General features: G+C 46.3%; 1 protein-coding gene and 1 non-coding gene across 7 annotated transcripts in view; both read right to left on the bottom strand.

Annotated features, from left to right (window-relative positions):
• Positions 1-13,013, bottom strand: part of agap1 (ArfGAP with GTPase domain, ankyrin repeat and PH domain 1) — a 193,011-nt gene that overhangs the window by 88,284 nt on the left and 91,714 nt on the right. For 4 of the 6 annotated variants that reach the window (XM_031813531.1, XM_031813525.1, XM_031813527.1 and 1 more), the window contains 2 exons: positions 12,758-12,913; positions 10,355-10,447 (listed from right to left, as the gene is read on the bottom strand). In XM_031813531.1, the coding sequence (XP_031669391.1) occupies positions 10,355-10,447; positions 12,758-12,913 (249 nt within the window). The remainder of the gene's footprint in view (positions 1-10,354; positions 10,448-12,757; positions 12,914-13,013) is intronic. The other 2 variants (XM_031813526.1, XM_031813528.1) reach the window with 1 other exon arrangement.
• trnaa-ugc (transfer RNA alanine (anticodon UGC)) lies at positions 3,969-4,040 on the bottom strand. The gene has a single exon. It is a non-coding gene; the product is annotated as a tRNA-Ala (tRNA).

The raw sequence follows: 13,013 nt of genomic DNA, 5'->3' as shown, positions 1-13,013 counted from the left end.
AGAGAACTTTCCCCAGGTTCATTTCCTTTCTATTGAAACACACTAATCAACTCCCTAATCACCATCATCCCCCTTTTTTCCCCAGACAATAGACCCTCCCTTGGACCCTTGACGGGACTGACAGCCGGCCCAGTTGGGTGATAGGGGGGAGGCCCCATCTCCTGAGAGGCTCCATCTCTCCCCGGGGGATCTGGTGGGGCCCATTGTTCTTGGGTGTCCCTGGAGAACAGGAGCCTAAATTAAGGGTGTCATTCCCAAACAGGCAACTCCTGTCTTGGGGGCTATCAAGAGGTGCTTGGAGGGCTCAGGGCTGGCTAAGGCTTGTCTTGAGTGATGCCTCTGTGAAATGCTCTGTTCGAACACTCCTCTATCGCGTTGGCCATCTGGCCAGAGATGTCCACTCTGCCAGCCAAACCACACCACCGGTCATTAATCATCACTGGGCAGGACAGTGGTGTGAATACAGGCCAGGATATGGTGATGTCCCTATAACACTGATCAATGGGACATAGGGGAGAGAATGGACCTGGTTTGTCTGACTCTAAGAGAAGGCATTAACAGACAGGCTGAATGAGGAAGTGGGAGAGATTGCTACTACGGTGCAATGCCCATGATGGAATCTGCCCCCATGCAGATAATAATGTCTCTCTTGTTGTGTTTTGTCCTATATTTATATTGTATTCATTTATTTTAATCCCAGGCCCCCGTCCCCGCAGGAGGCCTTCTGGTAGGCCGTCATTGTAAATAAGAATTTGTTCTTAACTGACTTGCCTAGTTAAATAAAGGTTAAATAATATATTTTTTAAATAAACTGTCATAAGTAGGTAAACACCCACACATGGGCACGAGAGAATTGCTGACACAATACTGATGCTGGGTTGACTCATAACCCACAGTCGGGTTTAGGGTCATTAAATATTGTGATAATGAAGGGCAGGTGGGTGGGGTGAATAAAGAAACAATACCTTTAAAAAATCCTTAAAATGTTTCCTTCTTGTGCAGTTTATAGGCTACATTTAGCTTTTTGAGATTGTTCTGTTTTGTGTGATGATTGTGAGGCGCTATTCAAATTCGACTGTCACAAGACGTGAACGTCAAATAGGCCTATGGCACATCAAGGGAACTGTAGCCTACTGTTCAGATGGGTTAAATGGACACTGAAATGTGGACACTGACTGTATTTTTTTATTTTTTATTTTTATTTTACCTTTATTTTACTAGGCAAGTCAGTTAAGAACAAATTCTTATTTTCAATGACGGCCTGGGAACAGTGGGTTAACTGCCTGTTCAGGGGCAGAACAACAGATATGTACCTTGTCAGCTCGGGGGATTGAACTCGCAACCTTCCGGTTACTAGTCCGACGCTCTAACCACTAGGCTACGCTGCCGCCCCTGTAGGACTATAACCTCTCACATAGCCTTAATATTAACTCCTGCAGAGTTCAACTTTACCGATGCCAAATAGACTGAAGCATTCCTTCTACACATTTATGACATTCTGCTGAGCAAGGGTTTATGTAGTCTTCTAGGGCCACATACAGTATGACAGAGGAGAAGCTGCCTGTATCTAATTACAGAGAGGGTGGCCAACAAATAGCCTACCAGAAATTATAAGCAGAAACATATCTAAATCAGGCCCCCTGTCAAAATCATTCTGCCGTCTCGGACTGTAGCCTACAGTGCATTTCCTATATTAGCAGGTAGGTTCGGGTGCGGGCCTCAGATTTTCACCTCACCACAGTCGGGCGGTTGCAGGTGAACAAACAGCTGACCCACACACACCCACACACACCCACCCACACACACACACACACACACACTCTATCATGGCATTTATGACAAGGTCAGCGTAGATGAGGCAAGGACAGGAAAGGGCAGGCCCAGGGGAGCATAGAGGGGCGAGGAGCAGTGAAAACCAGATCAAATAAAATACCAACGAAGAAGAGAATGCTCCCTCTATCCCTGGTTGCATCTAAAAATGAACCCTAAATAGTGCACTACTTTTGACCAGGGCCCATAGGGCTATTATCAAAAGCAGAGCACTATGTAGGGAAAAGGGTGCCATTTGAGATGTAGCCTATCAACTGATTTATCTGATAAGAGTTCTGGGTAATTAATTAGAAACTCAATTATCCAAACCTTACTTCAGCAGTCTCAATTCATTAGCAGATAAAGCCTCTCTCTCCCTGCTACCGTTTCTGACAGAGAGAGAGGGTGGATGGATGGAAAAGAGAGGATGTGGAAAAGAAACACATTCGTTCTTTCCTTTCCTGAACGAGTTAAAAGAAGCCCCTGGGGTCAAAGACAATTTTTCTTTTGTCTAATCAGTCTTGTTAAAGAAGCTCTTTAGAGAGAGACTTCTTTCTCAACAGGATGGGTAGAAACAGACAACGAATCCAAGACTGATACTCCCATCAGTGAGGGAATCAGGTCTAGCATACAGAAACAGACACACATACACAAACAAAATGCACCATAAACCAACAAAGTCACCATTGGGACACTTGAGTCCCAGTGTGTTCAGACAGAACAACTCTGTATCAATCAGAAACTCTACTGCTCAGTAGAGAATACTGTAACCGGATCAGAACCATCACACAATCTAAAAGCCACCACGCTTCTCTGATTGATGCCGGTGTGCTTCTCATTTAATTATTTCTCCAAAACTAAAAAGAACAACCCCCTCCACCCACCAACCCCCTCAAATCTCATTTCCAGGGGTTAGTGTGCATGACAAAAATGTCATCATGGCCAAAATAGCTCCGAGCGGTCGTCACGGCGACAACCTTTTCCCTGGGAAATGATATTTTCCCAATCCAGCGGAAGGCGGATCGCGTCGCCACTCGTTACAGGGCCTTGATAGCAGGTCTTTAATATTCACCGTCTTAATTAGGAGACGCCGTTAATTTCATTAAATTCTTTGGCTGCTAAATGAAGCAGATTATGAGACATCTTTTATTGCCAAGCGTGAAATTACAGCCTGCCCGCTGCCAATGGCAGGGCGAAACTAATGAATTACAGGGTAAATAACAGCCGAATTAACCATCCAATTTAACTCCTTACTAAGAGGAACCAGGCCTCAGAGGGGAGGAGGCAGAGGGGGAGACTGTCAAAACCACCCAGCCCTGTGCTCATCTAATGTTACACCACTCTCTACAACTATAGGCAATTACTACCATGATACTAATCAGCTCCTCACAAAGGGAGCCAACCCCAACCACACGCGTCAATGCTTTTGGACTCATTTGAAACATGAACAAAAAAATCGGAACTCAAACCTGTGAGAAGTTGTAATGGGGAAGAAAGTATTTAGGGCCAAATAAAAGAGGAGTCTGCATTTAGACATGTATGCTAACACGTAGATGGGAGTTGGGCTACGAAGCTGTGGAAAGACCACATTTCACTATTAGGATGAACCAGGAACCGCATATTAACCTTCTCTACCTCCTATTGCTGCTCCATGCCCCTCTGTCTAGGCCAACAGCCCCTCTGTCTAGGCCAACAGCCCCGGTGTCTAGGCCAACAGCCCCGGTGTCTAGGCCAACAGCCCCTCTGTCTAGGCCAACAGCCCCTCTGTCTAGGCCAACAGCCCCGGTGTCTAAGTCAACAGTAAATTCATTTGAAAGAGACGTGTTGGCAAAGCGAGTGTCTCCATCTCTTCGGTAATTACGGGCTAATTAGGAGCGAGGAGCAGATGTCCGCAGAGACGCCACCGTAAACAACGTCTGTAAACAAAGCTGCCGATGTCCGCTCGCCTTTTAAAGAAGCCCTCAGCCCCTAACAGAAGACGCTTAGAATGGCTGTTGCATCCTGGGTAAAATACCCGGTAATAGCAGCAGTCACTGGCCCCATCATGACCCTACTACATTCATCTTTTTTATTACATTTGAGTCATTTTATCAGACACTCTTATCCAGAGCGACTTACAGTAGTGAGTGCAGACATTTTTATACTTTTCCCCCATACTGCTCCCTTGTGGGAATTGAACCCACAACCTTGGCGTTGCAAGAGCCATGCTCTACCAACTGAGCCACACGGGACCTAGAACAGAAAACAACATTCTAAAAGTTCCAAACAGCAATAAAGCTGTAGACAAACATCCCACGAGGTAATGAAGTCACAAGTCTCGCAGAAGAGCGTCTGCACGGTTAAATACCACAGTGGAGGCCATGTTTTGAGGGACCCACGATAGCCTGACGCGTGTAGCTAGGTGACACTTCTGACCCTGTCACACCCACACTCAGCGCAGAGTGTGTGTGTGTGTGTGTGTGTGTGTGTGTGTGTGTGTGTGTGTGTGTGAGAGAGAAAAGCTGGACCTCTGGGGCTTTGGGTTGTCTAATTGCTGCAGAGTGGGAGTCCACCCCATCCTCTTTATAAAAGTCCAGTGTGCTGAAAACTCCTAGCTTGGCCAGGCTAGCAGTGTGTTCGGTTTTAATGAGCACCATCTAACTAATGAAGGCATCTTATTCCTTCCACAGCCTTTATCGTGCGCACACACACACACACACACAAACTCTAGTCACCTTGAGGGGGAGTCAGAACAACAGCCCATCCTAATGAGATCTGGGCTAACAGAAAATAAACTACACTGGGGAGTCAGTAGTCCTGGGAGAGAGCTCCAAGAACACACACACCAACGCAATTCATGCAAACACACACACTCACGTATCTGTTTAGAGAACGACGATCATCCGCATAGCCGATTTTCCCCTTACAGCCCGAGCGCACTTGCCTCTCCTGCTAGTCGGCGCCACTCATTGCTAGTTCGCCTGTCCTTGAGGAACCTCTATGCTGCTGGGTAGCTACCCACTCATGCTGCATTTAACACACTTTAACAATGCCACACAGAATGTAAACATTTTGAAAGTGTTCATTCATTTGCTGTTAGGCAAAACAATGTCCATACAGTCTGCAGCATAAACAAAACCTCATACAGGAAGCTTGCTTGCTAGGTAAGTTAATCAACGATATTAAGCAGAGAGCTACCGTTGCTAGTTATGAACGTCAGTTCACTAACGTTACCCTGAAACTTTCTTTGTGATAGTGGGTTTGTAAACCATAACGCAAAAAAAATGCTAATTTCTAATTAGCTACATGACTTGTCTTTCCCTTCCCGAGACAAACTGTCACATCCGGCCGTGATTGGGAGTCCCATAGGGAGGCACACAATTGGCCCAGCATCGCCCGGGTTTGGCCGTCATTGTAAATAAGAACTTGTTCTTAACGGACTTGCCTAGTTAAATAAAAGGTTACATATAAAACATAAATGCCCATGTTACAAAAACATGTTTTCATGTTTTATTGTATTATTATGAACAAAACAGAAATATATAAACAAGAGTACATAAACCTAACAGACAGGGGGATTACATATACACATTCATTTTACATTTATCAACAAGTTTTATGCTATTTATTTTTAGTTTTTACACTTACTGATCATTTCAAAATAATATTTGGTTCTCCGCCCACTCCATTTTATGGATAAAGAACCTGCTATGAAAGATTAACAAATTAACAATGAAAGTTAAAATCAGGGTCCATATCATTTGGATCAAAATAAAAGAGAACATCAGAGTCTCTCAGATGAACATTAATAGTCAAAGAAATGGTCGAATTCACTCCAAAATCTTCTGACATAAGAACAGTCCCAAAATAAATGGTCAAGAGTCTCTGGGTCACAATTACAAAATACACATTTGTTATCAATATCTATTTTAAATCTGTGTATAATAAAGGTCTTTACAGGGTAGATTCTATGGATGAGTTGGTATGATACTTCTTTCACCTTATTAGATAGTCAGAAGTTTACATACACCTTAGCCAAATACATTTAAACTCAGTTTTTCACAATTCCTGACATTTAATCAGAGTAAAAAGTTTGGATCACCACTTTATTTTAAGAATGTGAAATGTCAGAATAATAGTAGAGAGAAGGATTTATTTCAGCTTTTATTTCTTTCATCACATTCCCAGTGGGTCAGAAGTTTACATACACTCAATTAGTAATTGGTAGCATTGCCTTTAAATGGTTTAACTTGGGTGAAACTTTTCAGGTAGCCTTCCACAAGCTTCCCACAATAAGTTGAGTGAATGTTGGCCCATTCTTCCTGACAGAGCTGGTGAAACTGAGACAGGTTTGTAGGCCTCCTTGCTCGCACACACCTTTTCAGTTCTGCCCAGACATGTTCTATAGGACTGAGGTCAGGGCTTTGTGATGGCCACTCCAATACCTTGACTTTGTTGTCCTTAAGCCATTTTGCCACAACTTTGGAAGTATGCTTGGGGTCATTGTCCATTTGGAAGACCTAGCTTTAACTTCCTGACCGATGTCTTAAGATGTTTCTTCAATATATCCACATCATTTTCAATTCCTCATGATGCCATCTATTTTGTGAAGTTCACCAGTCTATCCTGCAGCAAAGCACCCCCACAACATGATGCAGACATCCCCGTGCTTCACATCTGGGATGGTGTTCTTCGGCTTGAAAGCCTCCCCCTTTTCCTCCAAACATAACGATGGTCATTATGGCCAACAGTTCTATTTTTGTTTCATCAGACCATAGGACATTTCTCCAAAAAGTACGATCTTTGTCCCCATGTGCAGTTGCAAACCGTAGTCTGTCTTTTTTATGGCGGTTTTGGAGCAGTGGCTTCTTCCTTGCTGAGCGGCCTTTCAGGTTATGTCGATTTAGGACTTGTTTTACTGTAGATACGTTTGTACCCGTTTCCTGCAGCATCTTCACAAGGTCCTTTGCTGTTGTTCTGGGATTGATTTGCACTTTTCACAACAAAGTACGTTCATCACTAGGAGACAGAACGAGTCTCCTTCCTGAGCGGTATGACAGCTGTGTGGTCCCATGGCGTTTATACTTGTGTACTATTGTTTGAACAGATGAACGCAGTACCTTCAAGCATTTGGAAATTTCTCCCAAGGATGAACCTGACTTGTGGAGGTCTACAATTTGGATTCTGAAGTCTTGGCTGATTTCTTTTGATTTTCCCATGATGTCAAGCAAAGAGTTTGAAGGTAGGCCTTGAAATACATCCACAGGTACACCTCCAATTGACTCAAATGACGTCAATTAGCCTATCAGAAGCTTCTAAAGCCATGACATTATTTTCTGGAATTTTCCAAGCTGTTTAAAGACACAGTCAACTTAATGTATGTAAACTTCTGACCCACTGGAATTGTGATACAGTGAATTATAAGTGAAATAATCTGTCTGTAAACAATTGTTGGGAAAATGACTCAACCAACACGAGCTCAACGCAGGCATACACTCCTATTGAACATGAATCCACCTGTATTATGAGTAGACCTAAGCCATCTTATTGTACCCAGTTTATCAAGAGACTGACCATTCAAATACACGATTACCACCTTTATGTTGTTGGGTAGTTAAATTGATCAAGTCAAATTGACTGTATGGTATAATTGATTTGTTATTGCACACATGGTTCTCTGGGAACATTTCTCATCAAAATGCTCCAATGTCATCAGATTGATTATCGCCCTAAAATAAATCAGCCATCGGTGTCCTTGACCCCCAAAAATTGGTATCGGCTCTTAAAAACCCATATCTGTCGTTCTCTACTGTTTACCCTCATTATCTTCCATATGTCAAGTCAAATGATCTCACACAAGTCACCCATATTTATAGCAAAGGGCCCTTTACCTGTAGTTTCTGAACAACATGTTAAGATCTGATGCCAAAAACCAACAGCGTTGCTGTTGACACCACTGATTCATAATAACATTCATCCTCATCATCCTCATCCTCCTCCTCATCATCGCGTGTTTAATTGACCACCGATTATGACTGCACCTTTAAGGAGCCGCCGTGCGACTCTGCCAACCTAACAGAAGCAGACATCTGCCAAAGTGATTTAACTAAAGACTGTCCCCTTCCTCCCCTCTTCAACACACAGACAATGAAGGACAACCAAAACGAGCCAGTCAGGGAACACGTCCTCTCAGTGAATGAGTTGTGTTGTTAGCCCTCTGAGGGAGAGCTGGCATGTATGGAGTCGTAGCAGACTGTGGACCAGGTCTGAACGTGTTCAACAAGAAAAAGGTGAGGTGGTGTGTGGAGGGAGGAGTCAGACTCAGCAGCACTCATTAAAATGGAGTGTAAACAGAGTGCTAATGGGGAGGCAGGTAGCTAAGCTGCTGCCATCTCCACACACAGTCTAATTAGGGAACAGGTCTGCCTGCAGCCAACACAGAGGCAGGAGGGGAGATGGAGAGACACATACAGAGATACACATTCTCCAAGAGGAAAGACCAGGGGGAATGATCAAATCAATTAACATCCAGCTTCAAACAGGGAAGCAGCAGTGGCCCGATGCCTCGGAGCGCTCCCGGCTACGTGTTACTCTCCAACCTCGGTCTGTCTGGGGCTGGCAGCTGTCAGGTGGGCTGAGGGTGTGTGGTCGTGCCGGGCCTGGCTCACCATGTCTCATGTTGGGGAAACAATGAGCGACTCAACAGAGGACACATCCGAACCCATACGATGATAGAGGGTTCTTTAAGACTGTTAGTCTACGTCATCTTTCTAAAACACTCATCCACACACACACACACACAGCTAACGCCACACCTCCCCCATCTGCCACCAGTGACATGTGTATGTGGTCCTCTTCATTTGTACATCATTATCAGCCATTGACTTGACAAGAGTTATGCAAATTGAGTGGCTGGACCCAGGAGGATTCTACTTCTGCCAGACAGACAGAGACAACGTGTGAGTGAGAGAGAGGCTCTTCTACAGGGACAGGAGAACATACATACATATCTGGCACTGTGTCGCAGCTCATCCAATCCATCTTCATCACATGAGAAATGTTTGACAAGTAGTTCAACATTGATCCATAGAAAGCACAACATCGTCATTGTCGTTTCCACAGAGATAAGCTCTCTCTCTCTCACACACACACACACACACACACACACACACACACACACACACAGCTGTGTTCTGTTCTGCTGCTCAAAAACCATAATGAGTATGTGCCTGGGCTCTCTCCTCTGAGTCACCTCCCAGTTCCACATCCTCCCCCGTTTACCGCCACACCGCAGACTAAAACCACTGCTAACCATAGATAGGATGCATAGCTCAATTACATGAAGCTCTGCTTCTGTACTGTCTACATATAGACTGGACTGAATGGCAGACTGGGTTATGTGACTAATAGACCATCCTGATTGATGAGAGGCTCCCATCAGAGTTTAGAGAGGAGCAACACTATCAGAGGCTATGATGTCCATGCTAACTGGACGGCTGGGGAATAACACAGGACCCCGTTGCTACTTCAAAGTGATATTTCCTTCCTGTGGGGAGTATGGGGATACATGTAAACATCTCACAAGTAAACATCATGTCGTCCCTGATTGAGGGGACAAGACAATTTACTCTGCTCTCTGCTGTGCTGTCCCAGCGGGGGCCTCCTTGCGCAGCAGCACCACAGAGACACGGTCTCCCTCGACGAGCTGCGCGACACGGCCCCGGCACTAACAACTACCGCGGCGCTGCTAACAAATGCAGCGCGTCGTTGAAAGGAGGCCCCTAATCAGAGATGCAATTTGTTCATTAGTGGATTACAAACGAGGCCTCCGTGCTGATATGAGAGGCCGTGATTAGCACACGCTAATTGGCTGATTTCCTTATACTCCAGTTGAAGCTGCTCACAGGAGATGCCCCCCCCCTCCATGGTTCGCTCCATGCTTGTTTGCGACAAATTAAGGCCAACTCAAACAATCTCTCCACAATTACAGTGGGGGGGGGCCTCTTGAGCACTCTGGTTTGATACCCCTCCCCTTCCTCTCCACCTCCCTACCTACCCCCCTACCCCCCTGCCGATGCCCCAATCAAAGCGCTCGGCTACACAGCCACACAGGAAAAGGCAGGGCTTTGAAAAGCACGTAGAGGAAGAGGGAAGTGGAGGACCATATGCCAGCCGGCAGACTGTACTTCATTAGCTAGCCTCTTCTCCCTCTCACCATCTCTCCCCTCTTTCTTTTTGGACAAGGAGAGAAGGATGGGGGGCAGTGAGGGTGGGGGGACAGAGGGGAGAGTGAAAGAAAGTGAGAGTGAAATCCCGTCCCGCTCCTTATACTAATGATCTCATTTCAATACCCAGGAGAACCCCCAACTCTAATTGATGTCAAGTGTGTGCTTTCGCTGTTAATCAAGGAGAAGGCATCAAACGGAGAGAGCCTGGCTGAGTCTGGGCTTCACGCTCTGATCACAGGCAGCCCTCGTTCTCCGGGAAATCAGCAATACGGCGCTGCCGGACCCTAATTATCCCCGTAGCAGCCGGCTGGCCAGGCGAGGGCCAGATCTGATCATACCTGCTTAATTGGAATAGCACGGCCGCTTCCAATGCTGTCTGCTCGGCCCTCCAGTCCTTTCTTGTCCCTGTCTGGCTCGCTGGCCTTCCGAGACTGTGGAGAAGGAGATAGGAGAACAAGTAGGGGTTACAGAGGCCCTGAGTTAGGCCCTCTAAAGTGTCTGAACGAGGAGCCTGAACTAAGGTCTGTTACAGACCTCTTCTAGTCTCCACATAACAGGCCTCGTCTAATGGCTGCTAGAGGTGACTGGGGTTATTATTGTGTCTATGAGTCAACTTGACCCAGTTGTTGACCTCTCTCTAAGTTGCTAAGGAACTGGGAAGTGGACATGATGCATGTGTCTGTACATTCTAGAAGGTGGTCACATACAACCTTCCGTGTGGCCCGTAGATTCTCACTAAGCCATTTACCATTTAACAGTTCTTTAGATCATTATGTATGTATTTAACATCCATCGATTGAACATCTAATTATACAGTCAACAGTGAAGAAGTAGATGTCCTGTGTGTGTGTCTGGGCCCACAGTGAAGAAGTAGATGTCCTGTGTGTGTGTGTGTGTCTGGGCCCACAGTGAAGAAGTAGATGTCCTGTGTGTGTGTGTGTGTGTGTCTGGGCCCACAGTGAAGAAGTAGATGTCCTGTGTGTGTGTGTGTGTCTGGGCCCACAGTGAAGAAGTAGATGTCCTGTGTGTGTGTGTGTGTGTCTGGGCCCACAGTGAAGAAGTAGATGTCCTGTGTGTGTGTGTCTGGGCCCACAGTGAAGAAGTAGATGTCCTGTGTGTGTGTGTGTGTGTCTGGGCCCACAGTGAAGAAGTAGATGTCCTGTGTGTGTGTGTGTGTCTGGGCCCACAGTGAAGAAGTAGATGTCCTGTGTGTGTGTGTGTGTGTGTGTCTGGGCCCACAGTGAAGAAGTAGATGTCCTGTGTGTGTGTGTGTGTGTCTGGGCCCACAGTGAAGAAGTAGATGTCCTGTGTGTGTGTGTGTGTCTGGGCCCACAGTGAAGAAGTAGATGTCCTGTGTGTGTGTGTGTGTGTGTGTGTGTCTGGGCCCACAGTGAAGAAGTAGATGTCCTGTGTGTGTGTGTGCGTGTGCTCACAGTGAAGAAGTAGATGTCCTGTGTGTGTGTGTGCGTGTGCTCACAGTGAAGAAGTAGATGTCCTGTGTGTGTGTGTGCGTGTGCTCACAGTGAAGAAGTAGATGTCCTGTGTGTGTGTGTGTGTCTGGGACCACAGTGAATAAGTAGATGTCCTGTGTGTGTGTGTGTGTGTCTGGGCCCACAGTGAAGAAGTAGATGTCCTGTGTGTGTGTGTGCGTGTGCTCACAGTGAAGAAGTAGATGTCCTGTGTGTGTGTGTGTGTGTCTGGGCCCACAGTGAAGAAGTAGATGTCCTGTGTGTGTGTGTGCGTGTGCTCACAGTGAAGAAGTAGATGTCCTGTGTGTGTGTGTGTGTGTGTGTGTGTCTGGGCCCACAGTGAAGAAGTAGATGTCCTGTGTGTGTGTGTGTGTGTGTGTGTGTGTGTGTGTGTGTGTGTGTGTGTGTGTGTGTCTCGGCCCACAGTGAAGAAGTAGATGTCCTGTGTGTGTGTGTGTGCGTGTGCTCACAGTGAAGAAGTAGATGTCCTGTGTGTGTGTGTGTGTGTGTGTGTGTCTGGGCCCACAGTGAAGAAGTAGATGTCCTGTGTGTGTGTGTGTGTGTCTGGGCCCACAGTGAAGAAGTAGATGTCCTGTGTGTGTGTGTGTGTGTGTGTCTGGGCCCACAGTGAAGAAGTAGATGTCCTGTGTGTGTGTGTGTGTCTGGGCCCACAGTGAAGAAGTAGATGTCCTGTGTGTGTGTGTGTGTGTGTGTCTGGGCCCACAGTGAAGAAGTAGATGTCCTGTGTGTGTGTGTGTGTGTGTGTGTGTGTGTGTGTGTGTGTGTGTCTGGGCCCACAGTGAAGAAGTAGATGTCCTGTGTGTGTGTGTGTGTGTCTGGGCCCACAGTGAAGAAGTAGATGTCCTGTGTGTGTGTGTGTGTGTGTCTGGGCCCACAGTGAAGAAGTAGATGTCGTGTGTGTGTGTGTGTGTATCTGGGCTCACAGTGAAGAAGTAGATGTCCTGTGTGTGTGTGTGTGTGTGTGTGTGTGTGTGTGTGTGTGTGTGTGTGTGTGTATATGTGTGTCTGGGCTCACAGTGAAGAAGTAGATGTCCTGTGTGTGTGTGTGTGTGTGTGTGTGTGTGTGTGTGTGTGTGTGTATCTGGGCTCCCAGTGAAGAAGAAGATGTCCTGTGTGTGTTTGTGTGTGTGTGTATCTGGGCTCCCAGTGAAGAAGAAGATGTCCTGTGTGTGTGTGTGTGTATCTGGGCTCCCAGTGAAGAAGAAGATGTCCTGTGTGCGTGTGTGTGTGTGAGTGTGTATCTGGGCTCACAGTGAAGAGGTTGGAGCGGCGTTTGGACTGCTTGCGGACGGGCGTGGGGGTGTTGGTGGTCTGGGGGACGTCGATGCGTAGCTCCTTCTGACTGGTGCTGGGGGTGGAGGGGACTGACGAGGAGTAGTCACTCAGGCTGCCGCCATTACTGGTCTGCTACAGAGAAACACACACTTCTATGTACTGTGTTCGTAACACTAACTTAGTTCAGAAAGAATGAGTGTATTATGGATGAGAATAAACAGAGAGAAAGAGA

This window comes from Oncorhynchus kisutch, unplaced genomic scaffold, assembly GCF_002021735.2.
Source record: "Oncorhynchus kisutch isolate 150728-3 unplaced genomic scaffold, Okis_V2 Okis05a-Okis16b_hom, whole genome shotgun sequence".
NCBI lineage: Eukaryota > Metazoa > Chordata > Actinopteri > Salmoniformes > Salmonidae > Oncorhynchus > Oncorhynchus kisutch.
This window is presented reverse-complemented; position numbering and strand designations above follow the sequence as displayed.